Source organism: Lissotriton helveticus, chromosome 4_1 (assembly GCF_964261635.1).
Source record: "Lissotriton helveticus chromosome 4_1, aLisHel1.1, whole genome shotgun sequence".
NCBI lineage: Eukaryota > Metazoa > Chordata > Amphibia > Caudata > Salamandridae > Lissotriton > Lissotriton helveticus.
Window position 1 is genome coordinate 724,973,435 of NC_136063.1, and position 21,053 is coordinate 724,994,487.

General features: G+C 42.5%; 1 protein-coding gene across 1 annotated transcript in view; it reads right to left on the minus strand.

The window, feature by feature from the left end:
- Positions 1 to 1,168: 1,168 nt before the first annotated feature.
- The window catches only part of LOC144828839 (transthyretin-like), a 72,524-nt gene continuing 52,639 nt past the window's right edge, over positions 1,169 to 21,053 (minus strand). The window contains exons 3-4 of the mRNA XM_078687374.1: positions 11,591 to 11,726; positions 1,169 to 1,438 (exon numbers count right to left, since the gene is read on the minus strand). Coding sequence (XP_078543500.1) covers positions 1,331 to 1,438; positions 11,591 to 11,726 — 244 coding nt within the window. The 3' untranslated portion in view covers positions 1,169 to 1,330. The remainder of the gene's footprint in view (positions 1,439 to 11,590; positions 11,727 to 21,053) is intronic.

Consider the following 21,053-nt stretch of genomic DNA (forward strand, 5'->3'; position numbering starts at 1 on the left):
TGGCAGAAGTGTGAGGAGCTAACGAGCTGAAGAAATCTTCTGTTAATTCTGTATAAGGAACCGCGAGGTATCCAAGACTGAAACTATCATTTCTGCTTGTGGGATAGGATAGTCTGGAGATGATGCAATCATACTGGTGGACTTGAACGCCATTGGTCCCTAGAGAAGTGGGGAGAGATACCGGCTGATGTTGAAGTATCTGTGTTTTAATTAATGTATGTAATGTTAGAGTTTAGAGCAGACCCCTTTGAACTTTGAAAGATACTGACCTCTGTGCCTCCCTTTATTCTCATGGCTGTGTAGCTATATGCTGGATACTTATTACCTGTTTTAGAAGACTTCTACTGGAGTTTTTACTGTGCTGACACCTTCCAACATTCCTATCTCTCCCTGAGACTTTTCATTCTGAACCATCCTCATTCTAAACTTAGAACCCTGGTTAGATGACTTTAGAATATATTTATGTTGGAAAAGAAGGCTTTGAAATTATTTAAGGGACATCAATTTCAGTTTTCCACTATTTATAGCCTTGAGGTTGCACTTATTGCCTATCTAATATTACTGAAACTGAAAGTACTTCATAAACACACTTCATTTTGGAATTCAGTATCTTTATGATGTCTGATTTGCATTTATTTTAATTACGTGCTCACTTGCAATAAGCCCACTTAACTTTAGTCATTGATTCCTGGTCCTTATTGTGTAGCCAAATGGGATACACAAATTTAAATTGTTTTGTTGAATGCTAACTCCTTTTGCCTCTCAGTCACCAGAAAAATGTTTTCGATGGAAATGGTAACCGCGTTCCAACTCGCCATCACTGTTTTGTTCCATTTGGACAATGAAAGTTCTATTTTTATCCAGTGGAATGTGTGGTCAAAGCATTCAGCCATGTTTGTCCAGTTCCTTGGTTACTGTTTTGGCACATGTCGATGTGGGTGGGAGCACACACTTGGAATTAGATGTGGTGACTGTCTAATATAGTGGATAAAAAGTTTGAAACAGCAGAACTTAGAAGCAGTTTGAACCTGACATTTATTTGCGTCTGGTAAAAACTTAATTTGCAGAAAATCCACTCAGCCCTTACATGACACACTCAACAGTGTATTCCACAATTGCCATACTCTGTCAATCCTGCTGCAAACCACACAAAACAAGGGAGTCGATAAAAAGTGAAGACAGCTTTTATATTTGATACACATTTTAACACAACTTGAAGTACGAGAAATGCGTTTGCACAGAACAAACAAGCCATACCAGTCATAAAACACACCTAACAGTCATATACCGAGATTAGAAAAGTAGGTAATTTTGCAATTTGATGCTTAACTTAATTTACTGGCTCGTTAACTACTGCGCTGATTGTATGTGAATAAGGGCTGAGAAGAGCAGCAATGACATAGTTGCGGCGTACAACTTGATTAGCCTTGAAGATCACCTGGAAAAGAAACAGAAAGCGACATTAAAGTACTAACAAATTCAAGGTAAGCGAAAAAATATGTGAAATGCTTCGTAGCTGCACCCCAAGCGGGGTCCTATCCGTGGGTTATCAACTTAAACATAAATAGCATTCTTAGTGTAACAATCACTTTCCAGACATTTCTGGCAATAGTTTCCTGATTTCATATTCTTTACTTCTTAAATTGGAATTTGCATGTTTGCAATCATTTAATGGCATTTTTTTAATTAATTTGAGTGCCTAATTTTTTATTAGTAGACTAAAACAGTTGCTAGGACTAGGTGTGGACATTTCCCCACGAATTTTGCTTAAAATCCTGCCCCATCTCACAGATTACCTTCAGTAGGGGCATGGTGTCTGAAGAACTAACATTGTAATTCGCAAATCCGAGCAATCACATACATTACTATTTCACCACAAAATGTTTTAGTGCACATGGACAGTTTAAAAAAAGCGATTAAGTCCATTCAGCATAAATTGCAGATTGGGAAGTAATTTAAAAATGTTTTTTATTAATACATCACCATAACGCAGCAATTTCCATTTATATTTCGACATATACGCCCCTTTCACGTCCTACCTACTTGTGAATCGGAAAAAGATCATAAAAGCCTTTTTGTGAATCGCAACAAATTTTGCAACTATTAAAAGAGCTTTTGTACTTAACAAAAGCTCTTCTGCCATTGCAAACCTTAAATGGCCGGTAGAGCCAGCTATGGAGTGCACTAAGGCTATTAGAATATTCTGCCCCTAGAGGGAAAATGTTTCTAATTTGTAAAAACAAAGGCCTTTCGGGGCCCAAGGGGCTTTACATCCCCTCGGGCTCCGAGAGGCCTTTGTTCACAGCAACAACTGTGAAATAAAATAAACATTGGAACGTTGCTCTACGGGGTTCTACCAGCCATTAGAAGCCCGGAGCACTCCATTGTTTTCAATGTTCTAATTCATATTATGTTAATATTCTTTCAGCAGGGGTACTAGTGCTATACAACTGTTTGTAACGTGCACTCATTGGGTTCTCTATGCAGTATTACTAAACATACACTACACGTTGGTTCGATAGCACAGTACATATCACATGTAACCATAACATGATTAGAAAGGCCCCTGCATTTCTTGGCAAGACAAAATATATATACAAGGAGTCATCTGACTGCAAGAGAAAGTTCTGAGGTAATCTTGAATAAGTAAATGTAGGTAGTTAGCCTGTAAGGTAATGGGTAGTATAGGTTAGCTGAGGCTAGTAGGTGATGAGACCAAAAGGAGTAGTTATGGAGCAGAAAGAATTTCTTTATGCAAGACAGAGGCTGACAGGCCACCAAGAAGTTTGATAACTAGGGAGAAAAATTTGACATCCTGCATTTTGTACATAAGCAGATGTATGGAAGAAATGGAGAGATTGAAGGTTTTCAAAGTAGAATTAATTTTCCTAGGCAAATGAGTGAAGTCGAGATCAAGAGATATGTTGCAGCTGTTGACAAGTTTGGTGATAGCTATGACTTAGCTCAGAGTTTTTGCTGAGTGGGGGAGGGGTATCACTGGGATGAAAGTAGATTTTAGTGATGAACTACGCGAGGTTCATTTCACTGTCAAACTAGAATTCACATTTGTGGCCAAAAGAGTTGTGTGTGTTAGTGCATATTGGAAAGGAGATGAGAAGCATACAGTTTTTGGAAATGCACAGAACTGAATAGATGTGGTTTTCGTTTCTGGCAGAGATCAGCTGTGGACACTGCATGCGGCTGGCTAATCGCTGTCAGTATAGCAAGGACTAGAGGATTACGCTAGAGTCTTGTTCACTGGAACATAGAACAGGGATTTCGGGAGCATCTTTCTACTCACCGTGCATCCTGATACATATCCGTAGCATCGTCTTGAGCTGCCACAGCACTCTGACGTCATTGCATCCATGCGTCACACTGTATCTTTTGTGCACGCATGTCAGAATGGCAGCCATCTTTTCACTGTAATTGGTCACCAAGCAATGAAGCCTAACTATACAATGTGGAAATTATTGGACTGTGGCACATACTTTGCTGGAACAGGATCCTCAAGAGCTTCATATATCTAAAACTCAGAGCCTCACTTCCGGCCTCACCCAAGTCAGATATACATGTAGATCCTCATTATTGGTATGGCATGCTGGTACATTATAACATTTACCATTCTATCTTTTTTTATTATCCCACAATCTTCTCTATTCTAGTGTGTCACCTCTTCAACCATTTGGGACAGATTTACAAGAAACGAACACATTTGTATGGATGCGTCAGTTTCCCTGTGCCTCTATGCTAATCCCTTATGCCACAATGGATGCGCTGTATTTACTGTTTACTGCTGATGCATCTGTTGGTGCAAAGTCACACATTGCTGGAGTCGTGTTGCAAGCACGATGCAAATCCAGCAATTCACAGGGAGGCCTATTCCCAATACACAGTGTCACTTCTAACACCTGCTCCAAGCAGATGCAGGGTTTCGCAGCAGTGACGTCTAGAAGTGGCGGAGTGAAATCTTGTAGATTTCACTTTGTCACTTCTATGGGGCTTTTCTACCTGGGAACGCCCACCCAGCATACATTATACCTGACGCAGATATTATGTTGCGCAGGGCTTTACATGGTGACACATCTCCCTAGATGCGTCACGGTGTAACTTAGGCGCAATGTGGCGCATTGTTTACGCCGCCGCTGCGTCACAAAAAGTGACGCAACAGCAGTGCGAAAATATTGCAAGGGGTTTGTAAATCTGCCCATTAGTGTGTACATTTAACTGTTTTTGTAAACAATGGCTACTGGACAACATGTGATTCAGCCTCTGCCATTCATACAGCTTCCTGGTAAACCTCCCTTGAGGTGGAGTGGCTGAGAGTTTTTGAGAACTACCTCATTGCCATCGATGTCAGTAAATATGATGGTATGTGATGTACTGCCCGGTTGGGCAATCATTTAGGGGAGACTGGCTAACACGTTTTTGACAATTTGTCTGACATGGTAGCACCTCAATCTGGCTTGGTATACGAGAATATAGGATCGGTATTGTGACGCTGTAGCCCAGAACGAGAAACAATATTCGGATGAACCATCCATATTTTCAGAACAACACAATTTCTTGAAACCGTAGAAGGGAAGGGAGGAGACTATTGAAGAATTAAAATGCCATCTTTATGTATCTAAGTGGCTATGAGTGAAACTGAGTATTTTGTTGACATTTACTTAATTTGGCAGCACATAGGCTATACTTAGATACAGAGAAGGGGACTAGCAACCTGCAAGGTGCCCAATCTAACTATTGTGTACGCACTACTCTCCAATCGCAGCCCTGTGACGAGGATCTCCCCCGGCTCCCCCAATGAATCCCCTGTGGTCCAGGGATAAATGAATGAGAGTGCCTCACCTGAAGTTCTCAATAACAGCATTTGTCCACCTTTAGCTAAGAGGAAGCCTCAATCGAAGCACACTGGCACCGCCAAATTCCCAATTAATTCCCAAAGGAACTGTGACTACCCTGACCTCTTCGGTTACTTCAAACTTGGAAAGGGGCCATATATTTGTCAAACATAAGGACACCATCCCACAGTGTGTTGCTCCACTAGTGGAAAGGCTTCATTGAGTCTGTTGTGTCAGATTTATCCAAGACCATTGTGACTGTTAATGTAGCTATTAACTCTCTTCTCTTTGTAGACTCTGGTTCCTCTGCCACTTCCAACATAACCAGTCATGTGTATTCGTACCCTCCCTGCTCTACGCTGAAGATGCAGTATCACTGTCCCAAAAAGCCAACAGCCTTAAAGTGCTTGTTGACCTTTTTCGTAGCTTCATGGATGAGCTGCAGCTGGATACCAATATCACTAAAACACATTATATGGTATGTGGAAGGAAATCACCAAAATCCATGCCCATCACCATTAGGAGGAAAACGGTTTCCAGTGTGTCTGCATTTTCTTACCTGGGGTTTACATCCTTGATAGGGAGTAAACTCAATTTGCCCTTACTGCAAATATACCAACTGAAATGTCTTCCTGTACTGCTGTGTGGTGCTGCAATTTAAGGGTACAGCAACTGTAAGGCCACCAGCAAGAAGAGAACCGTTTTTGCAGGAAACCTCTGGGTTTGGGTCTAAACAGTCCATAGCTACTGGCCAATGTTCGCGATCGCAAAGAACCCAAAACCTCAGGATTTCAGCTTTTCTTCACAGTATGGGCTCCACTGATCTCAGCCAAGGGTCCAGGACCTGGGCAGACTGCCCTTATGGATCAGAAAATTACTCCAGCAAAGGGCAACAGGGCTCAGGCAGGTCCATTTGCAGGTCCATTGCAACAGGTCAGCTCAGCAGTTGCAGGGAGGCGTCTGGAGCTCGTTGTGTCCAGGTTGCTCAAAGCAGGATGGCAACCACCTGACTCTTGGAGACACTCTTGCAGTCATGGGATCAAGCAGCAAGGCATGCCTCAAGCAGCAGGGCAGTCCTCTGAGAGTACAAGGCAAGCTTCAAGCAGCAGAGCAGTCCTCTGAAGTACAAAACAGTCCTTTTGGGAGTCCTCTGCAGGTCCGGGAGTGAACTGAGTTTGTCTGAGGGTCCAATATTTATACTTGGTGCCAGCTTTGAAGTAGTAGAAACTTCTCGACTTCCCTTACATTTGGTTCTAGAATTTCATTCCTTGCGCTGCCCAGGCTCTAAGATGTCTCAGCTGACAAATGACTGGTGTCATGTCCTTTGTAAGGGAATTGAGGCAGCCCCTTTGAAATGTAAGTGGGGTGGAGAACATCTCTGCTCCTCCCATCCTAGCAGAATGGCCCATCCTGCCAACATCGAGGACCCTTTTGTCTCACTGGGAGAAATACACAAAGGCCAACTGTCAACTACACCTAGTCATGTAGCCCAGGAGACAGGCTTCAGGCACCAATTGGTTAGGACAAGAAAATTCCAATTTCCTAAAAGGGCCATTTTCAGAAATGTGACTTAAAATCCGACTTTACCATTAAAGAGATATTTAAATTACAAACCATTTCAGACTAAACATGCCATTTCTACCTGTTCCCAAACAAGAGTTACAACGTATTACTTATAATAAGGTAACGCAATGTTATAGTATGGGAAAGGTAGGCCTCACAGTAGTGAAAATATAATTTAATTGTTTTCCACTACCAGGACATGTAAAAGGTAAAGTACATGTCCAACATTTTAAATACACTGCTCCTTATGCTAGTGGCTGGTTAAGTCGAATTGGCAGTTTAAAACTGCACACAGGCTGCAACGGCTGGCCTGAAACATGTTTTGAAGTGCTACTTAAGTGGGTTGCACAATTTGTGCTACAGGCCCACCAGTAGCATTTAATTTACAGGCCCTGGGTACATTTAGTACCACTTTACTAGGGACGTTTAACTGCATTAAATGTATCAATCAGATGGAGGTCAATTTTACTATGTTTTAAGGAGTGAGAAGAAGCACTTTAACACTGGTTAACAGTGGCAAAGTGCACAGCCAGTGTTATAGTGTGCAAAGTCCTAAAGCCAACAAAAACAAATAGCAACAACAGGAGGCAAGTAGACAAACTGTTTGGGGAAGACCACGTCACAGACTGTCAAATCTAACAACAGGAAACTGGTTTGTAAACTGTTAACACATTGCAATGCAGTAGTCGTTACTTGTTTCCTTAACTGGTGAAAGGTTTTGGCGGTCATGATGGATACAGGAATGTTGTTTGAGATCCTGGGTGCAGTGATAAAAAAGGGCTGCTGCCTTGTTTTTTTCTTGTTTACACTTTTTAGTCTGAAGCCTGTTGTGTACTGGCTGAGGGTGTAAAAAAAGTCACAAGAAATGGTAAGGTGTCTGCACGATACAAGCGGGTCCTGGTTGTGATGGTTTTGCAAATAATGGAGCTGGTTTTGAATATGGTGCGGAACGGCAAGGGGAGACAATGGAGTTCCATCAGGATGAGGACAATACAATCATACTTATACTGGATGAGACATTCTGCAAAGTGTAGAATGCCTTTTAGGGGTGTCAATGTGGAGTCTGGGAGGCCAGGGAAAAGACTACTAGGATGATCCAGATGCAAGAGTATAAGAGCTTAAACAACAGTTCTGAAATCGTATCAGTAAGAAACAGTTTCATTTTCTTTAAAAGAGTAACCTGTTTCAAGGCTGTCTTTGTTTTTTGGCAGTGTGTTTCTTATGGGTGAAGTCACTGTCTAAGGGGGAATCAAAGTAACTTGACTTTCAGTGAAAGTTGGGGTTTGAAGCCATCAAGGATTATGTCATTGAGGCCAGGTTTGTACTGTTTCTTGCTGGTTGTTCTTGGCAAATAGCAGGTATTCTGTCTTGATTAGGAGAGGTTCAGGTAGGCACTGGACCTCTAGATCTGGATGATGTGCACCCTGTGTTTGAGATGCTGGCTGTCTGAAGCAGGTGCAACATTCATCAAGTAGAGTTGTGTATATCATCAGCATATTGGTGAATATTGATATTGTCATCTGTGAGTAGAGCATCAATCATAGATTTAATGTGCTATTGCTGTTTTGTTTGTTTGAACGTGCATAACCTGAGTATTTGTAAAGCCATGGTCACCCAAGTGTATCTTGGCACTAACAGATGTTTATTTCTACCCAACTCAATGGTACTCAGTTTATCGACCTTGAAAGTATTAAAGGCTGAGTGGACCCGTTGGGATCAGAACCTGTGACTATGAGGTAGAACACAGGCCCCTACAAGTGGACGCATTGGAACCAGGATTAGAACCAATGACCATGAGGTCGAATAGAGGCCCCTACAGTGGACGCATTAGTCCACTAAACCACCAGACTCAGCTAGCAGGGAAGTGGTTTTGAAGCTCAGTAGGAAAGTTTTGAGGCTCAGATGGACTATTCCTAACTCCAGCAACATGCTGTGATAAGTTTTCAACATAACAAGGAATCACCTGTCACAAAGGTTTAGGATGGCATGTCCATGTTTATGGACCTCCCTTAAGGAGATTGGTAGATTTACACCAACAAGTAAGAGAGTTAAATGCAGCCCAAGAGAGAGTCAGCTTGTCCTCCAAAGTACCTGAGAGGAAGTATAAAGGTGTAGACATCTAGAGCATCATATTGGTTAAGATCGATAAGTAGATTTTGAACCATGTGATCTTGAATGCCAATGAAAAGCGTGTTGCCTTAAATATCTTAAAACAGTGGTATCTCTTGAGCTAGGATGTCTGATTGGATCATAGAGATGGAAGTGGCAAGAGTATCTGGGACCCCAACACAGGATACAGAGTCAGTGTAGGCACAGGCAGGGTAGGTTGAGGTGGAACAGGCATCTAGGCACCACTGATGCAGAATGTTGAAGAACTGGAGAGTACTATCCTCCTGAGATGGCAATCTGTGATTTTAGGCAGATGATAGTTTTAATGCCAGGGAGAATGATCTCCGACTGCGATTCTGTCCTGGAGTAGTCTGAATATGATATTCACGTTATTCTCCTTTTTCATCTTGTTGACCCATTCAACTGATAAGTAGAAGGACCTATAAGGTGATGATTTCCTCAATGTCAAGTACCTCCTAAACAATGATATTGTGTTTGACTGCGACCTGCCAGACTTCAACATACGTACCTTCCTTGATGTCAGCACTTGACAGTAAGCACATCACCATGTATCCCACCTTGGATAGCATGGATCTCAATATCAAAGTGCTGTGTCCACGTTTCTTTCCTGGATACTCCTAATGAGGAATCCCTGGAAATTGTGGAAAAAACTGTGGTGGGGAAGCACCATCTCCATGACCCTCAGAACTTCTGGTATATCCTTCTTCATGCCTCTGCTAGACCTCCACCGGTCTCTGTAACTTGATCTTCTCCCTGTCCTTGAAACCCAGGATATTTCCTGACAAATTTGGCAATAGTATAGATGATATGAAGTGAGGAGGCACACAATACATACAGCATGAGGGTCTGTTTGGGCTTTCTTTCTTCCCCAAGCTGGCCACTTCACAAAAAGGGAAGGCTCTTTGTGAAGCCAAAATAGTTTCATTTGGGTAATCAGTAAAAATTTACTCTTTGTCTCTAAAGACGCTGCATGAAGATGTTTTTGAAAGGTAAGAATAAAACAACTTTTGAAAGGTCAAGCTCAGTTCTTCAGGATTCTGTCACCAGGAGCCAGAAAAAATAATTTGCTCAACTGCTGCCTACAGGGCGTGATAGGACACTGGTGGCAATTTTTCCAGCCTTTCAGATTTCAATCTATTGGACTACATTGTCCCTATTTCTTTTCTCCCTTCCATTATAAAAGGACTGGGAAAACGTTTTTATATTATTAGTAGTTGGCACCTACGTGGGACTTTTGAAAACAGAAAGCCTAAAGGAAGATGCCCTGGAGTCCAGGGGCGGCCGTCAATGGTAAGCACAGTGGGGCTGGGCGGGGGCGGTGAGGGGAAGAGGCGGGGTGGTAGGGGGGAATCAATAGATTACGGAATAGGTATAATTAAATAATACCTATTCTGTTGTCTGTCGACTCCCCTTTCCCCCAGCGGCTCCTCGACCTGCCCCACTGCCACACCATGCTTACATTTGCTGCCCGCGGCTGCTGGAGTCTCAAGTTAAGGAAGCTGGGGGTCCGGTACTATTTCTGTGAGGACAATGAGGGCAGTAAGCTGTAAGAATGCAATCATTAAACTCAAGATGTTTCATGTAAAGTCAGCTTAGTCAAACCAAGCCACTTTTGGCCACAGGCTAGGGCGGACTGAAGACACTTCCTCAGACAACATCTTAAGGGGATCTTCAAATCTAAGTGCAACCAACTCCACCTCCAAGAATGGATATTTTTTTCTATTTCAGGAACATTGGCTGGTTCGAAGTATAACTGTAAAATGCGTATATGATAAATGTATTCATAATGAGTACAATATTGATAGAAGTTGGTGTTGCAACGCAGTATATTATAGACTCTTGAGGGGATTTTCACCCTTGTCCTTTTTAATATGCCCCATAGAATGGTTTCCATGCTGGAAAGAAAAATCTGCAGACCGGGATGTGCACTTTTCACTTGAAATCAACTGTTCAGAAAAGCATCTGTTTTCTGACCAAGCATTAAACGGAAGAAGTGTATGCCTGGAAATCTACCAATTTCATAGATTTCAATGCACACCATTGATGAATTTTTGTTCCTCTCCTAAAGCAGATACATCTAAAAAAATATATAAATGTAAGCCTTTGAGTAGTAGACAAAGGGACATATTAGCAAGGACAATCGATAATTATCGCTAAACACACATAGCGCGTTTTTAAATATCTCTGTCTATCGCTGTTTTACTTTGCCGTGTTAGCAGTAAATCAGCAATGCTTAGCACTTAGGCGAAGTAAAACACAGGGACAGATGGCAATATTCAAGATTACAGAGGGAAATCCAGCGATAATGTCATAGAAGCTTGCTAATGGGGGAGTGTGGATTTAAGCTGTCAATCCTCCTCCCAGTGTGAAGATAGCTAAGTAAAGTTGAAAGCAGGCGTTACAATACGGCGATAACCGCGGTTAGCGTGGCTTTTCTTATCACTGGGGCTTCATTGTAAATAGTGCGATGTTGCGTTTGCATCGTCTATCATGCAGACATTGTGAGGAACGCCCACTTTGCATGTCATTAGCGATAATAATCGCTGACATGCAAAGTGGAGTAAAAACGGCTGCCAACTCAGGGAAACATGCGCTAGCGTGTCCTTGATAAGAGTGAGAGATTTTAATCGCCACTTTTCGGCTGAAAATGGCCGCTAAAGCAGCGATATTGGGTTTGATAATATGGCCCTTAACCTCAGGGCAGGTCTTAGGAACTGAAAAGCAGCCCTTCTGCCCTGGCTAAAAAGCTCTAACCAGCCCCGCTCTCTTCGTCTCCTCCATCTGGTCCTAAGGTTCCAGCCCGCCCGGGAAATGTCCGTGGAATAAAGGTCCTGCCCAGCCTGGATTGGACTGGACAGACTCCTTTTTAATAATCGAACCCAAATTGTATTGGAAATACAATTCTAGAATGCTGAACATGGTACGACTGGAAAGTTTGTGGTAAAAAATATTTACATGCTTTCTTGGAAACAGAAACAGCATAATGAGGTACATGCCTCAGTTTGTTTTGAAGTCTCAGGTGATGCTTCCTGAAGGCACAGTATACCACTTACTTGCACATTTTCGTAGAATGGGGTGATGCTCGCTTTCTTCCAGTACGCCCAAGAGCAAAGTTTAACTTTGTAAAGTCCTTCGCCAATTTCTTCGTCTGTTAAAAGATCCGAGATCTCACCTAATGTTGATGTTTTCCTGTTTAATGCATAAAATATAGACATATGAGTTTGTAGGCATGGAACTCCTGTAATATTTATCTGAATCCGAGTTATTACTGAAAAAAATCAAAAGTTGATACATTATATGACGTATTAAGTTATCAGCATTATTATGTTAGGTATAATCCCGAATTACTATGTCCACAAGTAGGATGGTGGTTAATTTTGCAAAGACTTGTTGCTTCCCCATCCACATTACATTAATAGTATGAACACTAGAGGCTGAATATCGGAAAAACTTCTGCATTCACAAATCCTATTCACAGAGTTGCAATCACAAAAGTGTTATATGCAATACACTTAGGGTCTTATGTACAGGGCCCCTGCTCCACCGGAATGTAACTTTTTGAGATGCTCAGGTGGCACTGGGTCCTGCTCCATATTAACCAGGCAGTTGCTTAACGCGGCCTTGTAAATATCATTCCCTTTGACGTAGATCTCAACATTAAAGTGGTGCTCCCAGCAACACCTCTGGCTTTTTGAGACTGCCCCAGATTTACAAGGAGTCAGAAATCTGATGCAGCACCAAAAACCTATGCTTGCCCAGAAGAGGTATAAGGGTGGCACAACAAGGAGAAATACTTTTATTCCTCCTCATTGTTTGCTCTTTCAATTTGTGCTGCATTCTGCAGTGCACACAGAAGGAGAAAAACACCATTAATAATTGTTTTTGTGTAGGAAGGTGTCCCTTCCTGCACAACACCAAACATCGCTGCAATGCAGACACCCTGGCACCATGGTGCAAGCGTGACTGCGTTGGTGCTCGGTGCTGTTTGTGCACCAACCAGCACAGTGGTGAGTACATGAATGCGCTGTATTGTTCTGAATATCACGCACAATTACTTGTGGCACCATTTGGAATGCAAGTAAGGGAGGGTTAAAGAGGGAAGCAATATTGGGTGGGTTTAATTGAGATCACGAAACAACAGATTACTGTTTGTTGCATTCACATGGTGCAGCGGTGAGGAGGAGCTGAGAAGGTATAACGACTAGGAACAGCATTTAGTATGTGCAGGTACAAATGATTATGGATATTTTGGGGAAGTTTGCATGACATGGGGGACAGTTTGGTAGACACTGGGTGGCATGGAGTTCCACAGGAGGAGCTTTTGGTTGATGTTGTACATTTAGTTTTTTCATTCACAATGTTAAGTAAGACAATTTTGGGGATTTAAGAGGCACAGGTGTATGTATAATTGTTTGTACCGAACTTGTATGGATAAAGAGTGTAAGATGTTGTGAGATACAGCAGTTTTTGCTTTACGTCTAAAGTGGTAATATATTAATTGTGGTTTTTATTTTGAATTTATAGGTACCCCTGAGGAATCGGGTCAAAGCGAATACAGCTGCCTAGGCTGAATTATGTATTTCCACATGATACTAAAAAGGCCTGGATAGGCATTATTTGAGCATTTGAAACAAATGGGAAAATAAGCAGACTTGTATGTGCATGGAGAAGGCAAAGAGAAAGTTATGAAATTAAACATTGACCAAAAATGGATTAAAATGGATGATTTAACTAATGATGGAGTCTTTTTAATATTTTCCGAATTGACTGTGCGACTGGTGGATGGAACGTAATGTAGCTCCACATGGTATGAATTCACACATCCCTGTGGGCCATGCCTACCAAGCACTGCATGTGGTGTAGGTAATTCATCCCTATGGAAGGACTTACCACCCTAAGGCAGGGTGCACTATACCCATGTGTGGGTATATCTGCAGTAGTGGATGTGTTCCTGTGAGATCTAAGCTCACCCATAGATATTATAAGTTTACAGGGATGCCATGATGAGTACATGGGACACTCATGGTGACAAGTTCTCCAGCTACATGATGGCTTCCATGTACGCCAAGGTGTTTGCTACTAAACACCTCCTCTTGATAAACCCACACATATGTCAAGGCTGGATTTATTAATAAATGCACTCAGAGAGCACCTTGGAGGTACCCCCTGAAAACCTAAGTGGAAGTAATATCACACACCCTTTGACCCTAATGAAATCACTGGATATTACATCATATGACCTTTGACCAGGAATGACGTACAGGAAACGGTGTCACATGGCCTTAACCATGAAGACATCACAATATTTCACAAAGCTGAAGTTCTATGATAACTGCATGAACAATTTAACATAACACAAGCGCATGTCGATTTTGGATACCACCTATATTAGGTTGCTAACATGATCTTTGAAAGTGGTAGGACGTAATGCCCTAATTTGTAGCATGCAAATGAGCCAGACTTCTTCTATGATGGCTCAGATGAGGGTTGGGTTCTCCCCCACAAGAAAAGTTTATACAAAATGGGATTAACTAGTGCATTTATAAGGACAATGTTCACCTACATTTGCAAAAATAGCTGTAGGATCTGAAATGGTACTTGTGAGAAAATGAATTATCAATTGCGTTCGATGGTAGACCACCAGAAGTAGTAATGTCACTAACTTGTCAGGTCCAATCAAAGGTTTCGTTACTTTAAACCTGAGCTAAATCTCTTGTAGTTATGGCACAGAACAGACATGCTTAACTTAGAGATATATGCAAAGCATTTAAAAGTAATTGAACAGTTACAATTTTAAAAACACAACACAGTAAAAATTCCACAAAAATGTATGAAAATAGGGAAAATGTTAATAAATAAAATGACACCAAAATCGCAAATATTAATCAAGGACCATGGAAGTAGAGAAGTTTGAAAAAGGTTTAAGTCCGAGTCTGAAAAGGGACATCGTCATTTTCCTGAATAAATACTCTTCTCTGCCTGGGACAATCTTGAAAGTCAATCTAATTCTGTGTAACTGCAAACCGGATACTTTTCACGGTAATTACTCGAAGATTTTGAGAAACCGTTTTGAAAAAAATCACCAAATTTCTTTTGGTACCCACACAACCACAAGTGTACAATCCTAAGCCCTCACCCAACCAGGACCCCATGGGTGTACATATTTATTTATAGAGACTCCCAGGGTCAGTCAGAGGGCAACAGCAAAGTTCACTCCTGGTCCAGTTGCCCCTGGCCTGCTGGGATTCTTCATAAATGTTTTCTCATCAGCTTTTTTTTATTCCTGGAACCACCCGTGGGATCAGCAATTCTGATCCTTGGGAATCAGCCATTCTGATCCTTGGAGAGCAGGATTTTTGTCCTTCGGCTTAAAGTGGAAGGTGCTCCAACCTCCTCAGGTCCTTCTCATGGGTCACAGATGCCAAGTGCAGCAAGTTCGGTCTACCTGGTATCCTATTGCAAGTCCAGCAGGTCCAGCTTTGTAGGGTTCACAAGCTTGTGGGTTAGGAACACTCTAAGACACTCCTTGTCCTTCTCTGACCAATGAAATAATGGTTCAGAATCCCTGATCTTTCTACTTTCGTAATAGTTCCTGTTTGTTTTACTTTCAAAGTGGCACAAAAGCACTGTATCATGGCGAATTCAAGATGGAGAAGGTCTTCGTCCACACTAAACTTGGACTCTGAGGCTGGGGGTGTGAGTGGGAAGTGTACTATAGTAATACTAGTGTCCTCCCACATCTAACAGTAAAACCTAATTTGAAGCAGGTACTGTACCCATAACAAACCCAGACACAGAAATCTGGTAGGACAAAAGCAGGGTCCATCACCAACCAGACAGGGGATGCATACGCATTACCCTGGCATCCTGTTTCTCTCTTTGAAGAGGGCACAACTTTTCATGTGTATTAGACAGTTCTGTCATGCATGATTTGACACTGTGGTGTCAACAGGAGGCCACATGCCTCAACATGCATAATCTACTGAGCTCAGAGGAGTCATATCTGTCCATTCTGGTCATCCTATTATGTGCTCTTGGGAGGAATGTCACACCTTATTCAGTCCAATTACAGGCTGGGAGAAACTGGAGAGGTGACTTTCGGTTAATATTTTTTAAAAATCTGACTGCACCACTGAAATGGGCTCTTAATAACTATTACTATTAGTTGTTTTGAATTATTTGTTTAGCTGGTCCCATTCCCGAAATGCATTATTAGGGCTTGATTCACAAAGGTAAACTTATACTTTTGTGTAATTCTACTCTTTTTGGGTATTCACAAAACACAATTTAATAGTAACTTTATGACTCCCCAGTCGGGACGATAAATCTGCACATAGGAAGATATGTCTGACCTATCTTTTTATATGTGGAGTTCTCTGCCCCAATGGCAGAGGCTCCACAGTCACAAAGTTATTATTAAATTGCCTATTTGTGAATACCTAAAAAAAGTAAACTTACACAAAAGACTAAGTTTACCTTTGTGAATTGGGCCCATGGTATTTTAATTTGTACTTTGATTTTCTACATAGAACAGATAGGCCTGCAATAGTGAAAACATCTTTTAGGGCATTGTCACTCTAGGACATGGTAACATTAATTTTCTACAGATTTGACTTGTAAATACTATGCACCCTACTTGTGTGTTACAGGCCTACACAGGGGTGACTTACTAATAATTAAAATGGAGGCTTTTACTTGTGAAAAAGGGGTATTTTAACAGGTAGCACCACAGATTTTACACTGCTGCAGGCAAGTTTCCGAGGTAGGCCACTGGTGAATTGTACAATAAGTGTTGCAGTCCACGGGTGAATTTTAAAATGTCATTCCTTGGGTCTGTTTCCACACCATATATTTTGGCCTTATAGCAAAGTTAAATACACCAATCAGGGATTAGCCAATTTCTCCATGTTTTGGGGATCAGAGCACATAGACTGGGCACTGGCATGTATGTTATCATGGTTGCACCATTAAGCCATGGTTTTCCTCTTTTATCCCAAGAAGTACCTCCAGTGAGCCTGTGCCTGTATTTTGCTACAGGTAGTCCAAGAATGTTCTCAAGCAGACCAGCATTCTTCCACACATGCCTCATATGCCGCAATTACACCCGGTATGCGAGAACCAATATTTATCATGGGTGCCCATTGTGCCAAGAATTACTTCTAGACCGCCATTATGCCAGTATTTAGTCAGAGCTGCCTCTCATGCCAATAATTGCCTCAGGTATGCCCGTGAGAGCATTATGCAATAGGTGACTATGTAAGGTTTTATATGCCCAGGCCAATTGCAGACTCGCATGTATAACACCATATTGCCACTCATTCTCACTCACTCATGCCCATACATTCATTCTCAGTCTCTTTTGCACTCACTCTTACTCACTTCATATAATAGATTTATTTTCACTTACATAAACACACGCCCACAAATGCCCACAAATACACACACTCACATACAAATACACTCTCACCCGCAAGCACCGACCACAACATAAATTTAGGATTTTCTTTTTATACTTACATCATCTGCCACTGCAGGTCTCGTTTCAGTTCCTGGTGCTTTATGTTTTTTATTACACGAATAGTGAATAACAAGTTAGTATTCTCTATTAGTGTCATGACAAAATGGGATGGAAACAAGCCATTTATATGACACAATTGAAAATTAAAACATCACCATCCCTAGAAAGTGGCCAGTGCGAGGTATCAATTTTCTGAATTCTGCATCGGTTCTGCCTTGCCCGATCCAATTATTCATGGATGCGTCTCATGGTATCTAAAGCCCCAAACTTATTTTGTATACGTTTAGATAGTCAAGCATATATTCATGCCGATTAGTTAATGAAAAGCAACTGCAATGAAAATGCTATTTTACCTGGGTGCTCTGGCCACTATAAGGCATGCAGGCCAGTGCCCCCCGCCAGCCAAACAACGTTTTGGGTATTTTGTACTGAAGTATCTTCCAACTATTAAGGCAGAGCTGCTTTTGTGAGAAAAAAACCCAGAGATGGCAGATCCATGGTGTAAGGCAAATCTGTTAGAACTTTTGTTTTCCCAAAGCTAGCCGCAAAAGTGACAGTCTGTCTTTGGAAATTTAAAACCAATGGTGGCTCACATAGGGTGAGCTGCGGCCAGTGGGGCGGGGTGGGGGGGTTGTAAACTCAGACATACGACTGAACGGAGGAACGTAATAATTACTTTTCCATCATTTGTCCGAGTTTACTACCCCCGCCCACCCTGCCGCTCCCCCTCCCCCACCCCACTGCTCCTCAGCACGCCCTATGTGTGCCGCCACTGCTTAAAACCAATGTTTCAGACGGACTGGGAGATTTCTGCCAGCAATGTTCTACATGGCAGACACACAGGGGTAGATTTAAGAACTTGTCACACAGTGCAGCACAACAATTCACTGTGCTGCAGTGCAATGCGTGGCAGGGAAGGGGCAGGAATGTGCCTTATTTAAGTCAATCCGGCACATTCCTGCCTTTTCCCATGTGCTGGCACCCTTTTGGCAGCCTAGCGCCAATGCAGGCACCCTTGGGTGCCTCCATTGCATGCAGGATTGTTTTTGGGCAGGAAAGGGCACCTTCCTGCACAGAAACAATCCTGTGAGGCATATTCCTCTTTCTATGTGTGAAGACAGAAGCAATGAAAACAAAGTGGGTAGCTGAACCGTTCCTGAACAAGGGATTATGTGTATTTGGCGTGACCGGGGGTGTACATGTGGCACCCTGGGGCATCCATTGTGTTGGATGTATTTGCCTCACACACCCGAATGGGTGTCATGCTTCATCATTGGCGTTTGCTCCTCGTCGGGGAGGCGGTGCAATCCCCGACGGGCTCACCTCAAAGAGGGGCTCTTTATCGGAGATCTTTTGATCCAACTGCCTTATGGTGAAGTGCGGGTATGTGGAAGAATGGGGCAAATAGCCAAGGAAGTGATTAAAATGTAGTAGGGAGTACCAAAAAGTACTACTTTATTCTGGGGGTCTCCCGCTACGGTTAAAAACGTGGATCCAACTCACTTGATACCACCTAGTTAGGTGTGGTGGTACTAGATGAAGATGGATAGAAAATTGGTCAACATGTTTCTCGCATGAGGAATTATCCGCGATTCATCAGGACCTTAAAGGTGAAAGAATAATAGAATATGCAGTCATTCAGCAATATGCTAGTGTCATGTGTGGAATGCAAGCAAAATAGGTTTAAATACCTCTGTAGTCATGTCCTATGCCTAAATTGGGGAATAAGAACGAGTTTGAAAGGTTATTTGCATTAAATCATAGCAAAAACACAGTTTAATCGCGCCACAATTACACATAATGTGTCATGCTAGTGTTGATGGAAATTCAACTAGCTCAAGTGAACTGTGGCCGTATGATAGCAGCGTGCAGTGAGCACAACAAACCAATCGTCTGTGTTGAGGGAAGTGCTCTTTAATCAAACTATGGTGTAGAAATTGGTAAAAAAGGCAATTAAAAACGATTAAAAACAGCAGTGTGATGAGGAAACACCAACTATTTATTGTGTGGTGCACATTTAATATTGAAAGTGCTCACTCAATATACGTAGTGTGATGACAGGCATACATCCATCTCACCTAAGGGTCGAGGATTATGTACTGCATGAGTGTTCGGCGGTAAAAGAACATCAGGAGAGCACCTTAAGATGTTGCTGCGGGAGGAGGAAGTTTGTATATTAGTAAATCTGAACCACTATTGCCGGGGGGCGAGGTTGCAAAATGCGTGGACAACAGTTTTACCATAACTTCCCACCACAGGGACCTCCTTTGGGTCCACAAATGTGGCAATATCCACAATTCCCCCACTTCCAACTACCCTTTGCCCCGCAATATCCACCCTACTATGCCCCTCAAGGGGACATACGCCCCCCTTTTTTAGGCAGAGGCTGGGGCAGAGGGCGAGGGCGAAAGCGAGGCAACGCTCCGGAGAAAACAGTACAGTGGGAAGACAAACGCCCACAAGGGATGGACACGCGGACCATGAACCGGTCGGGACAAAGATAAGTTTGGTGGTAAACTTATCAGACCATCCCTTGACAGATAAAGAGGAACAAGTTTTACAAAAGGGACTGGGCTTTGTACCGACCCCCAAAACTGACCTCTTTCAACAAACGGGAAATCCAATCTTTCTTCCGTAAGATCAGATTGTAAGCCTTCTTTAATGAGAGGCCCATTGACCTGACGGAAGATTCGGGACTCCATAATCCCTCAACCTTTACACCTCATAATGGGATGATTCCGAATGAAGTCCTCACCTATGAACAGGCTGTATTAAAAGATCTGAAATTTGTAGACCAGCAAACAAAACATTGTAACATCTCCCGACAAGAGATGAATATTCTAAGATCACTGGCTGAAAACCCCCTGATCACTATCAAACAGGCGGATATGGGTGGTGCTACAGTGCTGCTGAACACTGTGGATTATGACCATGAATGCAACAGGCAACTCAACGATAGACGGTACTACACACCGATCCCTTGTGATCCTACACCACGCCTACATACCATAATCACAGGTCTGGTTGATAATGCAGAATGTGAACAGTGGATTACCAAGAAAGAAGCAGACTTCCTATCAAAAAAAGATCCCAGGGTCCCGTACTTCTACATTCTTCCTAAAACCCACAAAGAGTCTAGACCGGTACCCGGGCGACCAATCGTCTCGGGGATTGATTCCATCTTGGAACCATTATCACAATTTTGTGATCATTTTTTACAACCCCTTGTGAGACGCATCCCCTCATACATCCAGGACACTTCCGATGTCCTACGCATACTGGACACTGTCCGGGACACAGGGCAGATTAATCTTTTAATCACCCTCGACGTAGAGGCCCTATATACGAACATTCCTCAGAGGGCCACACTTGAGGTAATAGAGGAAAGACTTGGACTAGAAACCTGGAGTTCAACCACTCCACAGACATTCATCATGGAGTGTGCGACTTTAGCACTAATGGAAAATTATTTCGAATTCAAGGGCCAGTTTTACCATCAAACCCAAGGGACGTCTATGGGCAGTACGTTTGTTCCTTCGGTGGCCTGCCTCTACATGGCGGAATTCGAAAACAGACATATACACAATGAGTCCAATCCCTTCCTTGACAACATCAGGTTGTGGAAAAGATTCATAGATGACATTTTCATTCTATGGACAGGACCACCAACCTCACATGAGGCCTTTTTCAATTGGGTGAACACATTTAACCCCTACCTTCACTTCACGATGTCTGCTTCACCAAAGGAAATTGCCTTCCTTGATCTCACGATAAAACTGAGTGAGGGAGTACTTAGCAGTACTATGTACAGAAAGCCCACCGACCGGAACAGCTTGCTACACTATTCTAGCCACCACCCCAAAGCCCTACGGTCCAACCTTCCTTTTGGACAATTCCTCAGGGTCCGGCGAAATTGCAGTGAACTAACTGATTACAAACAAGAATCTGCAATCTTATCTAGGAATTTACTAGACAGAGGCTACCCTAAGAAAGAGGTC